At 42.1% G+C, this 15,110-nt stretch overlaps 1 protein-coding gene across 3 annotated transcripts in view; it reads left to right on the top strand.

The window, feature by feature from the left end:
- Positions 1–15,110, top strand: part of APBA1 (amyloid beta precursor protein binding family A member 1) — a 354,528-nt gene that overhangs the window by 299,267 nt on the left and 40,151 nt on the right. For all 3 annotated transcript variants that reach the window (XM_063913906.1, XM_063913904.1, XM_063913905.1), the window contains 4 exons: positions 596–781; positions 6,452–6,631; positions 9,347–9,559; positions 13,820–13,939. In XM_063913906.1, coding sequence (XP_063769976.1) covers positions 596–781; positions 6,452–6,631; positions 9,347–9,559; positions 13,820–13,939 — 699 coding nt within the window. The remainder of the gene's footprint in view (positions 1–595; positions 782–6,451; positions 6,632–9,346; positions 9,560–13,819; positions 13,940–15,110) is intronic.

The following is a 15,110-nucleotide window of genomic DNA, read 5'->3' on the forward strand; positions in this document are numbered from 1 at the left end:
AGCTAGTGGAGCCCGATGCTGGTGTTAAAAATACGGGGGACCCCTACTCTTTTTGTCCCCCGTATTTTTGGCACCAGCATCAGGCGCAGAGCCCGGTGCTGGTTTTAAAAATACGGGGGATCCCTGGCCAATTTTTCCCCTGCATTTTTAGAACCAGGACCAGCTCAAAGAGCCCGAGGCTGGTTATGCTTTGGAGGGGGGACCCCACGCCATTTTTTTTTCGGGTTTTTCACGTTTTTTCCCCGTTTTTTAAAATCGCGGCAAAATCCGCCGATTTTCGCCCGCGATTCTGGCGAATCCGTTTTTCATTGAATATGGTGAATCCCGGCAGGCACCTGCCGGGATTCACCTGGCGAATTTGGTCGAATTAAAAAACGGCGATAATTGCCGCGAATTCGACCGCAATTGCATATACCCCTATAAGGGACTATCATGTATGACATTGAGGCCATGGCAAGGGAATGAAACTGCGTAAGTCTGTATGTGGTTCAACCCTGTGTCTGCATGTGGAGCAGCAGTGTCAGGAGGCAAAATATTCCTAATACTTAGCCCCCTGTTCCTAAATATTTCCTAATCACACCCTGCTTTTTTTTAGGAGACAATGATGGATCACCCTCTGAGGACTATCTCGTACATTGCTGATATCGGAAATATTGTAGTCCTGATGGCACGCAGGCGAATGCCACGCAGCAATTCTCAGGACAATGTGGAGGCTTCTCACCCATCACAGGATGGCAAACGACAGTACAAGATGATCTGCCACGTGTTTGAGTCTGAGGATGTAAGTACCACGTGATTAGGTGTTAATTGTGGTTATGTATGAAAAATCATTGCTGACTTCATTAGTAAAGATAAGAAATGTGCTGCTTGTACATAAGAAGTTAGTTGTCTCATGTCCAGTGTAATGGTGCTATATTTAATAAATAGAAACAATACAGTACTGCAAGATATTTTCAAAAACATTGCTGCAAAATAAAGCCTAAAATGACATGTGGCATCTCTGGGTGCCTTGCTGCCAGTCTCCACAGGAGTGTGTGGGGCAGTGTTAATGGCTGCCACTGCACCATCGTCACTGTTGAATACACATTTCTAGTGAACCAAAACTTTTCAATTATATGTAAATGGACTAGTGTATCATATTGTGTGTTTGCTTATTAAACTCGCTGAATATTGAGTTTTTATAGAAAAATGATGTGCTGTATTGGCACATGGTTCACCTCATGTTAATAAGTATGTGAATGTGCTCAGAAGATGATGGAAGACCATTCGTGTGCATGTCATTTTGGACTCATTGCCAGGAACATTTCTGAAGTATAATACAAAGAATAAGAACAGTGAAGTTGCCCATAGCAATCAATTGAATGTTTATTTTCTAACCTACTAGAAGATATCTAGAATCTGGATACGTTGGGCTGCTTAAATGTTTTTCACTTTCCGTCTCTGCACCAGTTTCACATACACGGTCGAGTCACATTATTGTGACCACCAGCTAATAGCCAGAGTAACCGCTTCAGACGCCCATACGCTGCAGGGTTTGCAGAACTGTCATTTTAGACACATGTCTGGTAGGCTGCAGGTTCATTAGACGGTGAGCTGCTCCACTGAAGCATGTTGGTCGGCCCTCACACACCTTCGTATCCAGCGTTCACCTCTGACATCAGTGGCACGTGGTGCTCTGCAGTTTTCACGTCAGTTATTCGCAATGGTGTCATCTGTCCAGTCACGATACACCTTCACCACAGCAGCACGCGAACAGTTCACAAACTGCGCTGTTTCAGAAATACTGCCACCTCTGGCCCGAAAGCTGATAATCATCCTTTTTTTCAACTCCGATAAATCACCCCTTTTAACCATGACAGCAACGAGTAATATGTGTGCAGTCTGCCTATAGCACACATTATATACCCACCAAGCCAGCGCACGACACGTGACGTACTACGTGGGCTACGCGCTGCCGACGTCAAATGTAGGAGGTGGTCATAATGTGACTGACCGTGTATTACTTTACTGTGTGTAGCAAAATAATAATGATGTCTGCATTTTACATACATTGTGTTGCTTTTTGTGTTTTTCTACTTTTCTGAAAACAAGAGTATCATTATTGATTGCAATTAATTAATGCAACGCATGAACATTTTAACTGCCCAATAATGCATCCCACTTTTAGAATAGAACAGTAAGGCAACATTTTTGTTCAGGTATTAGGGGGGAATTTATCAAAGCTTGGCAAGAGATAAAATTGTGAGAGATAAAGTATCAACCAATCAGCTCCTAACTCATTTCCCAAACACAATATGTAACATGTAAATTAGTAGCTGATTGGTTAGTACTTCATCTCTCACAATTTTATCTCTTGCCAAGCTTTGATAAATAGCCCCCTTAATGTTTAAAGACCATACAGTATAATAAACAGTATTATCACATTTGCATTTATAATAAAATCCTTTTATTCAAGGCATAAAGTATAATTAAGCTACAGCAATAACTATGCATTAAACACGTTATGTACTTTATTTTTAGCTGTGACATAACTAAAGTGAAAGACTTGTTTAGAACAATTATTATAATTATTGCAGAGTAACAGAATCGCTTTAATAGACATCCCATGTTCATAGCTTAAAGCAGAGCAAAGCCCTTTTATCAGTGTAGTGTGAGATGCTATTAAATTAATTGTACCTTAAAGGGTACCTATTCTGAAAACTATTTGGTGGTCTTGAATAAATCAAGGATATTACTACTTTTTAGTGAAGTGCCCCTATAAGTATTGCTTCTTTGATGTTGCTCTGCAACATTCAACAATTATGTATGCTATTTTGACCCCTACTAGTGTTTCCATGAAATATATGGAATGATGTTGGATTTCACTTCTGTGGGTATGCATGGAAATAAGCTATTATGCAAAATAGCTTGTGCTAGTATCTTTTACTAAACAATTGTAGAGCAAAGTAAAAACAAACACTAATTAAAATGAAAGTGTCTATGGAGAACACTGGCAAACAAAAAATATTTAAATAAGGGCCTTTAATGAGGACATACTTCTTAATACAGCAAACTGTCACTATAATGTACTTATTTAAATATCTAAAACCCAAACCACTATTAATATTGTATATTTGCATTTTGGTTAGGTTAGGTGTAATTAGCAATCATCCTTCACACTTGTATGGGTTTAATTCTGTCCTGTATCACAGTGGAATATTTGAGCATGAAATTTTCCATCTTTGTTCCTCCTCTTCTCCCTGGGAATAGCCGTAGAAATTAATGACATGAATGTCAGTTCTTATTAGCAATGCTATTCTAATCATTATGTTGCTTCGTAAATAGAATGTAGTTTTATTATATATTTTTTTTTCTTCTCATTTGGGACTGTCCCTAGCATAATTTCCTTTAGATTTACTGGCTGGACTTTTTACTGTGATTTCTATGCTTTTGTTGTTTTTCATGTGCTACTGCTGTTAGTATTTGACCTTACCCAGTCTGTGCTCATCCAACGTGACACACGAACAAGCATAGAGAAGTGGCACAGCTGTAATTAGGACAGGGTATGAATTGCCTAAATGGATAGATGTTGGATGACCTTGCCAGCAGGTCATGCTCAGTCACTGACTGTCTTTGCCTGCAGCCTGTTTACAGGCAGTTCATGAGGATAGATGAGATGCTAATTTGGTGCAAATAGCAGGGGAATTCTGCCCAGACTATACACTTGCTGGAATTTTTAATGACAGGCAAAGTCTTATAATGTGTGGGCCTCCTTTTCTCTTTTCAATCATTTTGAATTTTTAAATAAAAATAGTTTAGTGTGTTATAAGTGTATAGATGATCCAAACTGCATATATAGTGGAACAAAAGATTCAAGGTTGTATTTAGAGTTGTTTTTCTAGGCTAAGTTATGACGTATTCTGTGAGTCTTCTTCCCCAGGAAAGGCTTTATTTTTATTTCTACCTCTTATCTTTTTTATTTGCTTTTGCCACCTGCTACAGTAATATGGTTTGCACAGCTGTGTGACTGGTTTCATCTGCAATGTCAATTAAGACGTTTCTCTGTGTAAATAATTAGCTCTAACAGTTTAGGTTTCCAAGTCTGAATAGCTACACATGCACCATGTTTATTGAGGTCTGATTAGCGTAAGTGGGCTCAAGCTTTCTTAAGCTGTAATAAGTTGTATTTATATAGCGCTCTCTCTCCAATAGTACTCAAGGCATTTAACAAATAAAATGAACATAATACAGTACTTTATACTGGAACAGTGAACACAATAAAGAAGTTTAGCTTTGCATGGAATACAGAGAGCACATAGATGCTACAATGGTGTGCCAGCCATTCTGGGTCATCAGTTGCAGGATCATTGCAATTAGCCATTCAGGGTCCAGGTGAGGCAGACATTATGGGCGCACTGCGTAGGATTACACTGGGCAGATAAGGGAATTCTTGGAACTGATTACACACAATAGGAGAGATAGAAATACTAGGTGAGATCCTTGATGGTACATCAGAACCATGCACTTCCCATCTTGCACAGAGTATCAGATGAGGCAGCCATGTTGGGATCACTAAATTGGTTACAGTGGTGAATAGAATATACAAGGATTAAGTGAACAGTAAATTAACAGGATGCCCTCTGAATAATTCCATGGGTCACTCATCTTGCACTTGAGGCTGCCACCTAGTGTGCACTACATAGGTTACAGTGGACAGGATGAGCAATCCATAGCAGCAACATGCAATGGGAAATTGCAGAATCCATTATACGGCAGTAAAGATAGACAATAGGTGAAAATATCAGCATAGGGCAAGCAAAAATACAATAGAATTTTAAACAGCAAGAAATTATAGTTCTTGATTAAAGAGAACAATTGAGGTGGAATACGTTGCAAAAGGCAGATTGAACACACACACACGCAGCTGCGGCACCCCGCCCACACATCGGTTTTCCTTTCTTGCTTCTTCCCTCACAACTTCAAACTTCTATTCCCTTTCCTTCTCTCTCCTACCCCATCCACAGCACCCACTCACCCCTCTCCCACAACAGTTCCCCTTTCCTGCACACTCTCCTCTCACAGCTCCAAACTACCCACCGCCCCCCAATCCGCAACACCCCCTGGGAGCAGATATGGGGGGGGACAAGTGATTAGTAATGGGGTCAAAACCTGTCAGACTACAGATGGAGAGAGGGCCCGCCAATGTCCTGGTAGGAGAAGCAGCCAACTACTTACCTATTACAGGTCTATACTCCAGTGTTTACTATATGTCTATGCAGCTAGGCCAACTTCATGTCTTTGCTTTTGATCCATACTATTCAAACACAACCAGATGCAATTGAGCATGCTTGCCATTTGGAATATTACACTAGGTCACTCTCAAAGGCAAAACCTTTCACACAAGCTAAAGAACCTGACTGTAAAAGTGTTAGAAGACTGCCTGAGTTTTTCCAGCCCTTTTTTTTATTTTTATTACTGATGGATGAAAATTTCTATCTTCAAAAATTATATATAAAGGCTTCACAATAGTTTGTGTCAAACATGGCCTGGATTTAAGTGAGTCATCTATATTTTAGCTGGAAAAAGATGTAATCATTAGAAAGAACTGAAGTTAAAACATAATATTGATTGGCGTTCTTTGGCTTATTCACCTGGCACTCGCGATTTGTAGTTACTGTGAGGGTTCGCAATTATTTTGGCACAGCCTTTATCCTCAGCTATATCAAATGGTCATACTGTATGATTGTAAAGCACAGCAGCCTGGGACTTTTTAAGAAATTGGGGATTTTGGTATTCTCAAAAATGATTGGTATTGATCAAGCCCTATTTTTTATTTTTATTGGTTATCTTCACCCAGAACTAATTTCTGATCTTTGGGTGGGAGTTATCCTTATCTAATCTGTGACTTGCATGCATATTAGGTTATGGTCATAGCTAAATGTTTTTCCTGCACATACTGCGATGCATTCACTACTGAACACTTTCACAATGAGTCATGTGACACAGGTGAGCAGTGCTATTTCTAGAGCAGTGGTTCTCAAACTCGGTCCACACAGTGCATGTTTTGCAGGTAACCCAGCAGGTGCACAGGTGTAGTCATTACTCACTGACACATTTTAAAAGGTCCACAGGTGGAGATAATTATCTCTCTTGTGATTCTGTGAGGAGTCCTGGAAAACATGCACTGTGTGGGGTCCTGAGGACCGAGTTTGAGAACCTGTGTTCTAGAGTGACAATGGATCCAATTAGTAGAGTGCAAAGATAGCTTGTTTCTCCTGCATTCCCATAGGGGACACTGGAGTCTTAAGGGGTATATATCCATTGAAAATTAAAATAATTGTATTTCTTGTTATTGCTTGTAATTTCTGTTATTGTTATCAGTTGTATGTGATCTGCAATTATGATCTTAAAGTGATTTCAGTCTCACAATATATTTTTCTCTCTTTCCCTTATGTCTACTCTATGGGCACAGGCCCAGCTTATCGCTCAGTCTATAGGTCAGGCATTCAGTGTTGCTTACCAGGAATTTCTCAGAGCTAATGGCATTAACCCAGAAGATCTGAGCCAGAAGGAATACAGTGATTTACTCAATACCCAGGACATGTATAATGATGACCTCATCCATTTCTCTAAGTCTGAGAACTGCAAAGATGTAGGTATTGCTGCTCTTGAATATGAGAACCTTATTTATTATATATATAATGCAACCTTCTATGCTTTGCCAGATATTCTGACATTAAACCAAGGTGACTTCATAGTCTTGCCAACTAATGTAGGTTTGCAGCAATATCATGTGACTGACCTAAACCTGTAATTAACATTCAGTGTACTTTATTACAGGTTCCCCTTGTTCCCCTTAGACAAGATCATGTCTATAAATAACAAAAAGAACAACTCAAGGGCAGAACAAAATAAAAGCTGCCCATATGTACTAGGGATACCTGCAATGTCCCAATATCGACAAAACAATATATGTAAAGAACAGATTGTTTTTATCTGCAACTACATAATGCAAAAACAATGCTTCAAAATCAACAATGTAATGTGCAACCTTTTCGTAAGTGATAATGACAAAACAAGATGAATTTCTTCTACATCTGTAATTGAACGCTACTCCACATAGATAGTGCCTGGGGGTTCAGTATGATTTCCCGATGGATGGGATGCCGGCCTTCAGAATACCGACATCGGCATCCCGTCCATCAGAATCCCGACAGCCCCCTCTACAGTACCCTAACCCTCCTCTGCTCCCTACCCTAAACCCAATTCTTCCTTGTGGGTGCCTAAACCTAACCCTCCCCGGTGGTGCCTAACCCTCCCGGTTGTTGCCTAACTCTAACCCTCCCTTCCCCGCTTCCTAACCCTAACCCTCCCCGCTTGAGGCCTAACTGTAACCTCCCCTTCTATGTGCCTAACCCTAACCTTCCTGGTCCTGCCCCCTAACCCCCTTTCTCCTGCCTAAACCTATTCCCCCCCCTACCCCTGCGGTCCCGCTGTCTGGATGTTTGGGATGCCGGCTGTCAGTATTGTGACGCCGGTATCCCGTACAGCGTTGCTATCTAGACACCGGGATTGTGTCCTCCTTCGGAATATCGGCTACCTGGATCCCGTCCGTCGGGAAGCCAACTTACATACCCAAGGAAGCCAGATGTCCTATGGTAGATGTTCTGTGTAAGGTGAATCCTTTAACTTCAACAGAATGTACACCCTTTCTGAAATGGAATTACTAAAACCAAATGAAGCCTTCCGCCAGTTCCAACCCATCAAGTAGCACCATCCACTTAGAGCAGCAGCACCAAATGGTAATGATCTGTTGTAAGCTTTCTTAAAATATGTGAAAGACATAAAATTATCTCACTATTGAGGGATTGCAGAGGTTCTCAAGTGCGGTCCTTAAGCCAACCCAACGGTCCAGGTTTTAAGTATATCAATGCTTTTCCACAGGTGACTTAATTAGCACCTCAGTCAATTTGATTTAACCATTTGTGCTGAGCCTCAGATATACCTAAAACTTGGACCATTGGCATGCCTTGAGGACTGCATTTGAGAACCCCTGGTTTTAGGGAGATAAATTAAAAGTAATGAACAGGCCTAGACAGTTTTAAAGTTTCTTTATTTTAACAAAAAATCAAAAGTGAAACCTCTTGTAGCAGATGATCCGAAAATAAAACTTTTGAAGAATATTAACAACAGTATGAACAATTTTGAAAAAAATGTTTTTGCAAATTTTCAAAATACAGCTGTTTGAGAAAATCAAAATTTTGATTTTGTTAAAATATACAGCTGTTTTCTATCCTACGTAATAAAAGGTTTGCACTGCTCCTCACCTCTATGGGGGGAATTCAAGTGTTTTGCACGCCGGCGGGCACTAGATGGCGCTCGACAGAGCAATTCAAGTGTTGCTCCACTCAGGCTGACATTACTGTTATGGTGTTCTGTCATTTTGACGGACTAGTTACTAGTATCATATGAAAGCCCATAAACAGAGGTATAAAATGATACTTTGGCCAACTCTAGTTTAATTAAGTGAGCTGCAAATGTAATAAAAAAAAAAAAACATTAATAGCAAATTTTTATCGTTAAAAAAATTGCAGCTTTAAAGGCATATAACTTCAAACCAGTATGCATATCATCCTAAAGGGCCGCACAGATGGGAGATGTGGAGGGAGATGTGTGCTGAGCGAGCCGCTCGGCACACATCTCTCCTCCCTCTCAGCACAGCGCGATGTGTGCTGAGCGAGGGGGGTGAAACGGACACGGGGGGCGCTCATTTCACCCAGTGGTTAAATGAGCTATGTGCTAGATTGTGCCTGCATGCAGGCCAATCTAGCACCGGCAATAGTGACGCGCGGGACCGCGTATCACTGTCACCAGCACCCCTACACACGGAGCAAAGTGATCTTAATTTCTAAGCAATCTAGTCAGATTGCTTAGAAATTAAGTAAACGTTGCTCCGTGTGTACCCCCCTTAAGATTTTGAAGTTATCTGTACGCCCAAGGCGTCAATTAATATATCAAATTTCAGTACAATCTGAAATGGTCAGTTTGAAACCCTGCGTTGATTTGGTGTGGAATAACTGGCTTTTTAACAAGTAAATAAGAACAGTTGAATTATTTTATAATAAGATCATCATTTATTTAGTCATTTTACATCTGTGATAGTAAATGTAATGATTTCAAGTGTTCTAGCAAACGTCAAAAACATAAATGGATTACGAGGATCCGGAAGACTAACCTCACAAGCATGTAGTCTCAGTACTTATTTTAACAGAGGTGCCTGTAATGTTTTCATATACATTTCTTAAATTGACATTGATAACATTGTTCTACAGAAATAAGTGGACATCATTTCCCTTTTGTCTTTCAGGTTTTCATTGAAAAACAGAAGGGAGAAATCCTTGGAGTGGTGATTGTAGAATCTGGCTGGGGCTCCATTCTGCCGACAGTCATTATTGCCAACATGATGCATGGTGGACCTGCTGAGAAGTCAGGAAAACTGAACATCGGGGATCAAATCATGTCCATCAATGGCACCAGTTTAGTTGGGTTACCCTTATCCACTTGTCAGAGCATTATAAAGGTAAACTGTTAAAAAGTGAGAACCCTTCTATGGAAAAATTCCAATCCTCTTTCTTCCCCACCATCATTTAAAAACACTTGGTTGATGCAAGATTCTTTGTTTGCATCCATTCTACAGTTTACTGAAGTTCACGTGTCTCAGAATGTATAGGGGTATATGCAATTGCGGTCGAATTCGCGGCAATTTTCGCCGTTTTTTAATTCGACTCAATTCGACAGGTGAATCCCGGAAGGTGGCTTCCGGAATTCACCATATTCAATGAAAAACGGATTCGCCAGAGTCGCGGGCGAAAATCGGCCGATTTGGCGGATTTTGCCGCGATTTTAAAAAACGGTAAAAAAACGTGAAAAACCCGGAAAAAAAATGGCGTGGGGTCCCCCCTCCAAAGCATAACCAGCCTCGGGCTCATCGAGCTGGTCCTGGTTCTAAAAATGCAGGGGAAAAATTGGCCAGGGATCCCCCGTATTTTTAAAACCAGCACCGGGCTCTGCGCCTGGTGCTGGTGCCAAAAATACGGGGGACAAAAAGAGTAGGGGTCCCCCGTATTTTTAACACCAGCATCGGGCTCCACTAGCTGGACAGATAATGCCACAACCGGGGGTCACTTTTATGCCGTGCCCAGCGGCCGTGGCATTAAATATCCAACTAGTCACCCCTGGCCGGGGTACCCTGGGGGAGTGGGGACCCCTTCAATCAAGGGGTCCCCCCCCCCCAGCCACCCAAGGGCCAGGGGTGAAGCCCGAGGCTGTCCCCCACCATCCAATGGGCTGCGGATGGGGGGGCTGATAGCCTTTTGTGATAATAAAAAGATATTGTTTTTCCAGCAGTACTACAAGTCCCAGCAAGCCTCCCCCGCAAGCTGGTACTTGGAGAACCACAAGTACCAGCATGCGGGAGAAAAACGGGTCCGCTGGTACCTGTAGTACTACTGGGAAAAAAATACCCAAATAAAAACAGGACACACACACCTTGATAGTAAAACTTTATTACACACTACCGACACACACATACTTACCTATGTTGACACGCCGACTGCCACGGTCTCCGACGATCCGAGGGTACCTGTGAAAAAATTATACTCACCTTCCAGCGTCCAGAGATAAATCCACGTCCAGAGAGTAAAATCCACGTACTTGTTTAAAAAAAAAAACACGCAAAAACCCGCTCCATACCGGACTAGAAAGGGGTCCAATGCTTTCACATCAGACCCCTTTCTCCCGAATGCCGGGACATCACGTGACTCCTGTCACTGACGTCCCTTCAGCCAATCAGGAAGCGCTACTTCCGTGGCGCTCACCTGATTGGCTGTGCGCTGTCTGTACTGTGACAGCGCATCGCAAAGCCGCTCCATTACTTTCAATGGTGGGAACTTTGCGGGTAGCGGTGGGGTCACCCGCCGGTCAGCCGCTGACCGGCGGGTGACCTCACCGCTAGCCGCTAAGTTCCCACCATTGGGCTTAGAGACCTTTCTGTGACAGCTGTCACTGACAGGTCTCATTCGTGGAAAGGTGTCCCATGTGTCAGCATGGGACCCCTTTCAGTCCGTTATGGAGCGGGTATTTGCGTTTTTTTATTTTTAACAAGTACGTGGATTTATCTCTGGACCATGGCTGAGGTGAGTATATTGATCTTTTTTTTCAGGTATCCGTGGATTCTACATGGAGAAGAGGACCGATGTCGGCGTGTGAACATAGGTAAGTATGTGTGTGTCGGTAGTGTGTAATAAAGTTTTACTGTCGACGGTGTGTGTGTCCTGTTTTTATTTGGGTATTTTTTTCCCAGTAGTACTACAGGTACCAGCGGGCCCGTTTTTCTCCCGCATGCTGGTACTTGTGGTTCTCCAAGTACCAGCTTGCGGGGGAGGCTTGCTGGGACTTGTAGTACTACTGGAAAAAACAATATCTTTTTATTATCACAAAAGGCTATCAGCCCCCCCATCCGCAGCCCATTGGATGGGGGGGGACAGTCTCGGGCTTCACCCCTGGCCCTTGGGTGGCTGGGGGGGGGGACCCCTTGATTGAAGGGGTCCCCACTCCCCCAGGGTACCCCGGCCAGGGGTGACTAGTTGGATATTTGATGCCACGGCCGCAGGGCACGGCATAAAAGTGACCCCCGGCTGTGGCATTATCTGTCCAGCTAGTGGAGCCCGATGCTGGTGTTAAAAATACGGGGGACCCCTACTCTTTTTGTCCCCCGTATTTTTGGCACCAGCACCAGGTGCAGAGCCCGGTGCTGGTTTTAAAAATACGGGGGAACCCCTGTCAATTTTTTCCCCGCATTTTTAGAACCAGGACCAGCTCGAAGAGCCCGAGGCTGGTTATGCTTTGGAGGGGGAACCCCACGCCATTTTTTTTTATGATTTCACCGTTCCAGCATAAAAAAAAAATAAAAAAAAAATAATATTTTAAAAAATATATAAATAATATTTGTGCCTCCAAAAAAAAAAAAAAAAAGTACCTAATCCCTTCTAATATAAATAGATCTGCTATTCCCCCCCAAAAAAACACAAAAAAAACCATGTTTAAATTTTTTTTATTTGTTTTCACCCTCCAAAGTGTGGCGGATTGAAAATGACGAATTTGCTGTCTAAAAGCACTGCTGTCGAATTTCCAAACTTGAATTGAATATGCTTTGGTCGAATTGCAGCACTTATATCATTGCAGAAAAGTCGAATTTGCAAAAAGTCGAATTTCAAAAAGTCGAATTTTGAAAGTCCGTTTTTTGGTCGGAAAGCACTGAATTGCATAGGCGATTTTTTTTTTGGGTCGAAAATGACCCGAAATTCGACAATTTCGGGAATTCGACCACAATTGCATATACCCCATATTCTTTTGTTTAATGGTACTTCAAGGGAGTAAGTAGATACTGTCATGTTTCCCACACACAGACGGATCGGGTAACTTGACCCAAGCAATAGTTGGGCCCGTCGTGTTAATGAACAAATTGGTCAGAAACGATGGACTGGATCACACCTTTAGAATGGTTCTGATTTTGGTACACACTAAAGGGCCCCATACACTACAACGATATGTCTGAGGCTGAAGTCGGGTGTGATTTCCCTTGAATTCCCCCAAGCTGTGATAAATCACATGCGATACATCGTATGTCATACAATTGTACCATAAGATATATCTGATGGGCTGGATTAGAGAGCTAGGGGGGCTGAGAGTGTCCTGGAGAATGGCAGTCACACTTGTACGATACATTGCATGCACAAAAAGAACACCCTTTTCCATCCGATTCCATGCGATTCCGAACAATCATGCAGCACTAGCGATCTAGGAGATCCGATCCAACACTCACAGGAACGCTCATTGGATCGGATCGAAAACACAGACAATAGCAGCCGCTGGGGAAATGTAACTCAAGCCCCCCCCTCCCCCGTGTACCTAGCGACTGTCCCAGCTGTTTAAATTTAAAGTTGCGATGGTCGTTATGTTTTCAATATTCCCAATATTTCTATGGTGCTGACCGATGTTCCAGTGTTTGAAAAACTCAATTGTGGTTCGTAAATGAAACTCACTGGCTGATGACAAGGAAGCCCATACGATTTATGTGTGTGTGGCTGCCTCTCCTTCCTTTTCTGCTATGTAAGGATCTCTTTTCTTCTCCAATAATTGACATAGACAGCACAATTACAGTATAATACAAACTAATTGCAAAGATATTAATGAACAACAATAAGATTTTCTTCTGTATTTGTATGTCTGACAAACTCTGGTTGCCATGGCACCTACAAATTGAGCTGTGGAGCCTAACTCCTGGCAAATTGTGCCCCTTGTGAATCACATCATTTGTCTTTTACTGACGATATGTGCCTTACAGGGCTTGGAGGAGAAGGTTAGGTGTAAGCAGCAGCAGGGAGCGCTGCTTTGACCACTGATACTGGCATCTAATTCATGTCCCAGAATTCTGTTCTAACAGACCAGCATTCTAGAGCGTCAAAATTAAACTTATTCAAAGGGAAACTGATGTGTTCCTCTCTGATGAAGTGGGCTGGAGCGTGACATGGCAGCACACAGAGGGCAACTACTGTGTAATATGACCTACTTACAAACTACAGAGGCTGAATTTGAGTTCTTTTTGTATGCAGGCAGATGCTGCATGTCTGCAGTTTTTACACTGTGTTTTAGAGTTGGCCTAGACTGCCACTTCCCAACTGCAAATAAGATTGCGCGTTTTACATTTTCCAGATGCAAGTTTTGCTCCCAGTAGCTGATTTGTTCTTACACTAAATAATCCCCAACTTTGTTTTTCTAGGGCTTAAAGAACCAGTCCAGAGTGAAGCTGAACATTGTAAGATGTCCTCCAGTAACCACTGTCTTAATCAGGAGACCGGACCTAAGATACCAGCTTGGCTTCAGTGTACAGAATGGCATTGTGAGTTACTGACATCTATGAATACATAAAAAATATGTAAAATTAGTTGCACTGAATCCATCAGTTTGTGACCCTTTTAAGATATTGCAATAATTCACTAATTGTCCTCCTACATCTAGCCTCAGTATGCCATGTTACGAGGCGACTGCATGGATTAATTTGATATACAATACTTGTACATCTGTGTACAACACAACAGAACTTGTTGTGGAAGAAAGCCGCGGCCTCTGCATTGTAGCACTTCATATACAGATTCAGACTCAGTCTTACACAGATATACAAGTGTCGTATATCAATTTATTCAGACAGGTTCCAGTCCTGATTAATCACACCTTGTGCATCCTAGTCACATTGCATTGCAGCTAATGGTGCATTTTTGGGTAATAAGATGCCCGGCCTTAGCAGAGCCACACAGGACCTGGCGCACCTGCAGCAATGATATATGATGACACATCTGTAAATGTCTCTCCTAGAATTTGTGGGCTGAGGTATTTGGATTCTACACTCTAATCCTAAACATAATGAGCTCAGACTTGTAGTTCCACACAGAACAAAAACGCAGGTGCAGGTGCACTCTCTAAATACTAAACACTGCTAATCAGAATAATTATAATAAACCCTGCAATATAATAGAGAGTAGATTTTAGGTGCATAGCATCATTTTGGCCACAGAGATAGGCCAAATGATAGTGTTAAAAAGTTTTACATTGGTAAAGAAAACACAAAAGTGGTAGATTAGGGGTGGGGGAATTCAGTTATCCCCAATAGGTGGTACTATCAGGGATTTTGTTTCACCTGTCCACAGGCAGAAGAAACAAAGGGGCAGATGTATTAACGTGGAGAAGACATAAGGAAGTGATAAACCAGTGATAAATGCAAGGTGATAAACGCACCAGTTAATCAGCTCCAATATGTAAATTAACAATTAGGAGCTGATTGGCTGGTGCGTTTATCACCTTGCATTTATCACTGCTTTATCACTTCCATACGCCTTCTCCACGTTAATACATCTGCCCCATTATCCCCTATAAGTGCCATGTATTCGCAGCCACAGTCGTGAAAATACATGCATCCGCGAACTTATCCCGAATCCTGTGTATTTTCGCATGATAGCGGGTAAAGTTTACCTTGAAAAAAAAATGGCGTTAATTCTATTCCCCCCAAAAAAACA

The sequence above is a fragment of the Pseudophryne corroboree genome, chromosome 1 (genome assembly GCF_028390025.1).
Source record: "Pseudophryne corroboree isolate aPseCor3 chromosome 1, aPseCor3.hap2, whole genome shotgun sequence".
Classification (NCBI taxonomy): Eukaryota; Metazoa; Chordata; class Amphibia; order Anura; family Myobatrachidae; genus Pseudophryne; species Pseudophryne corroboree.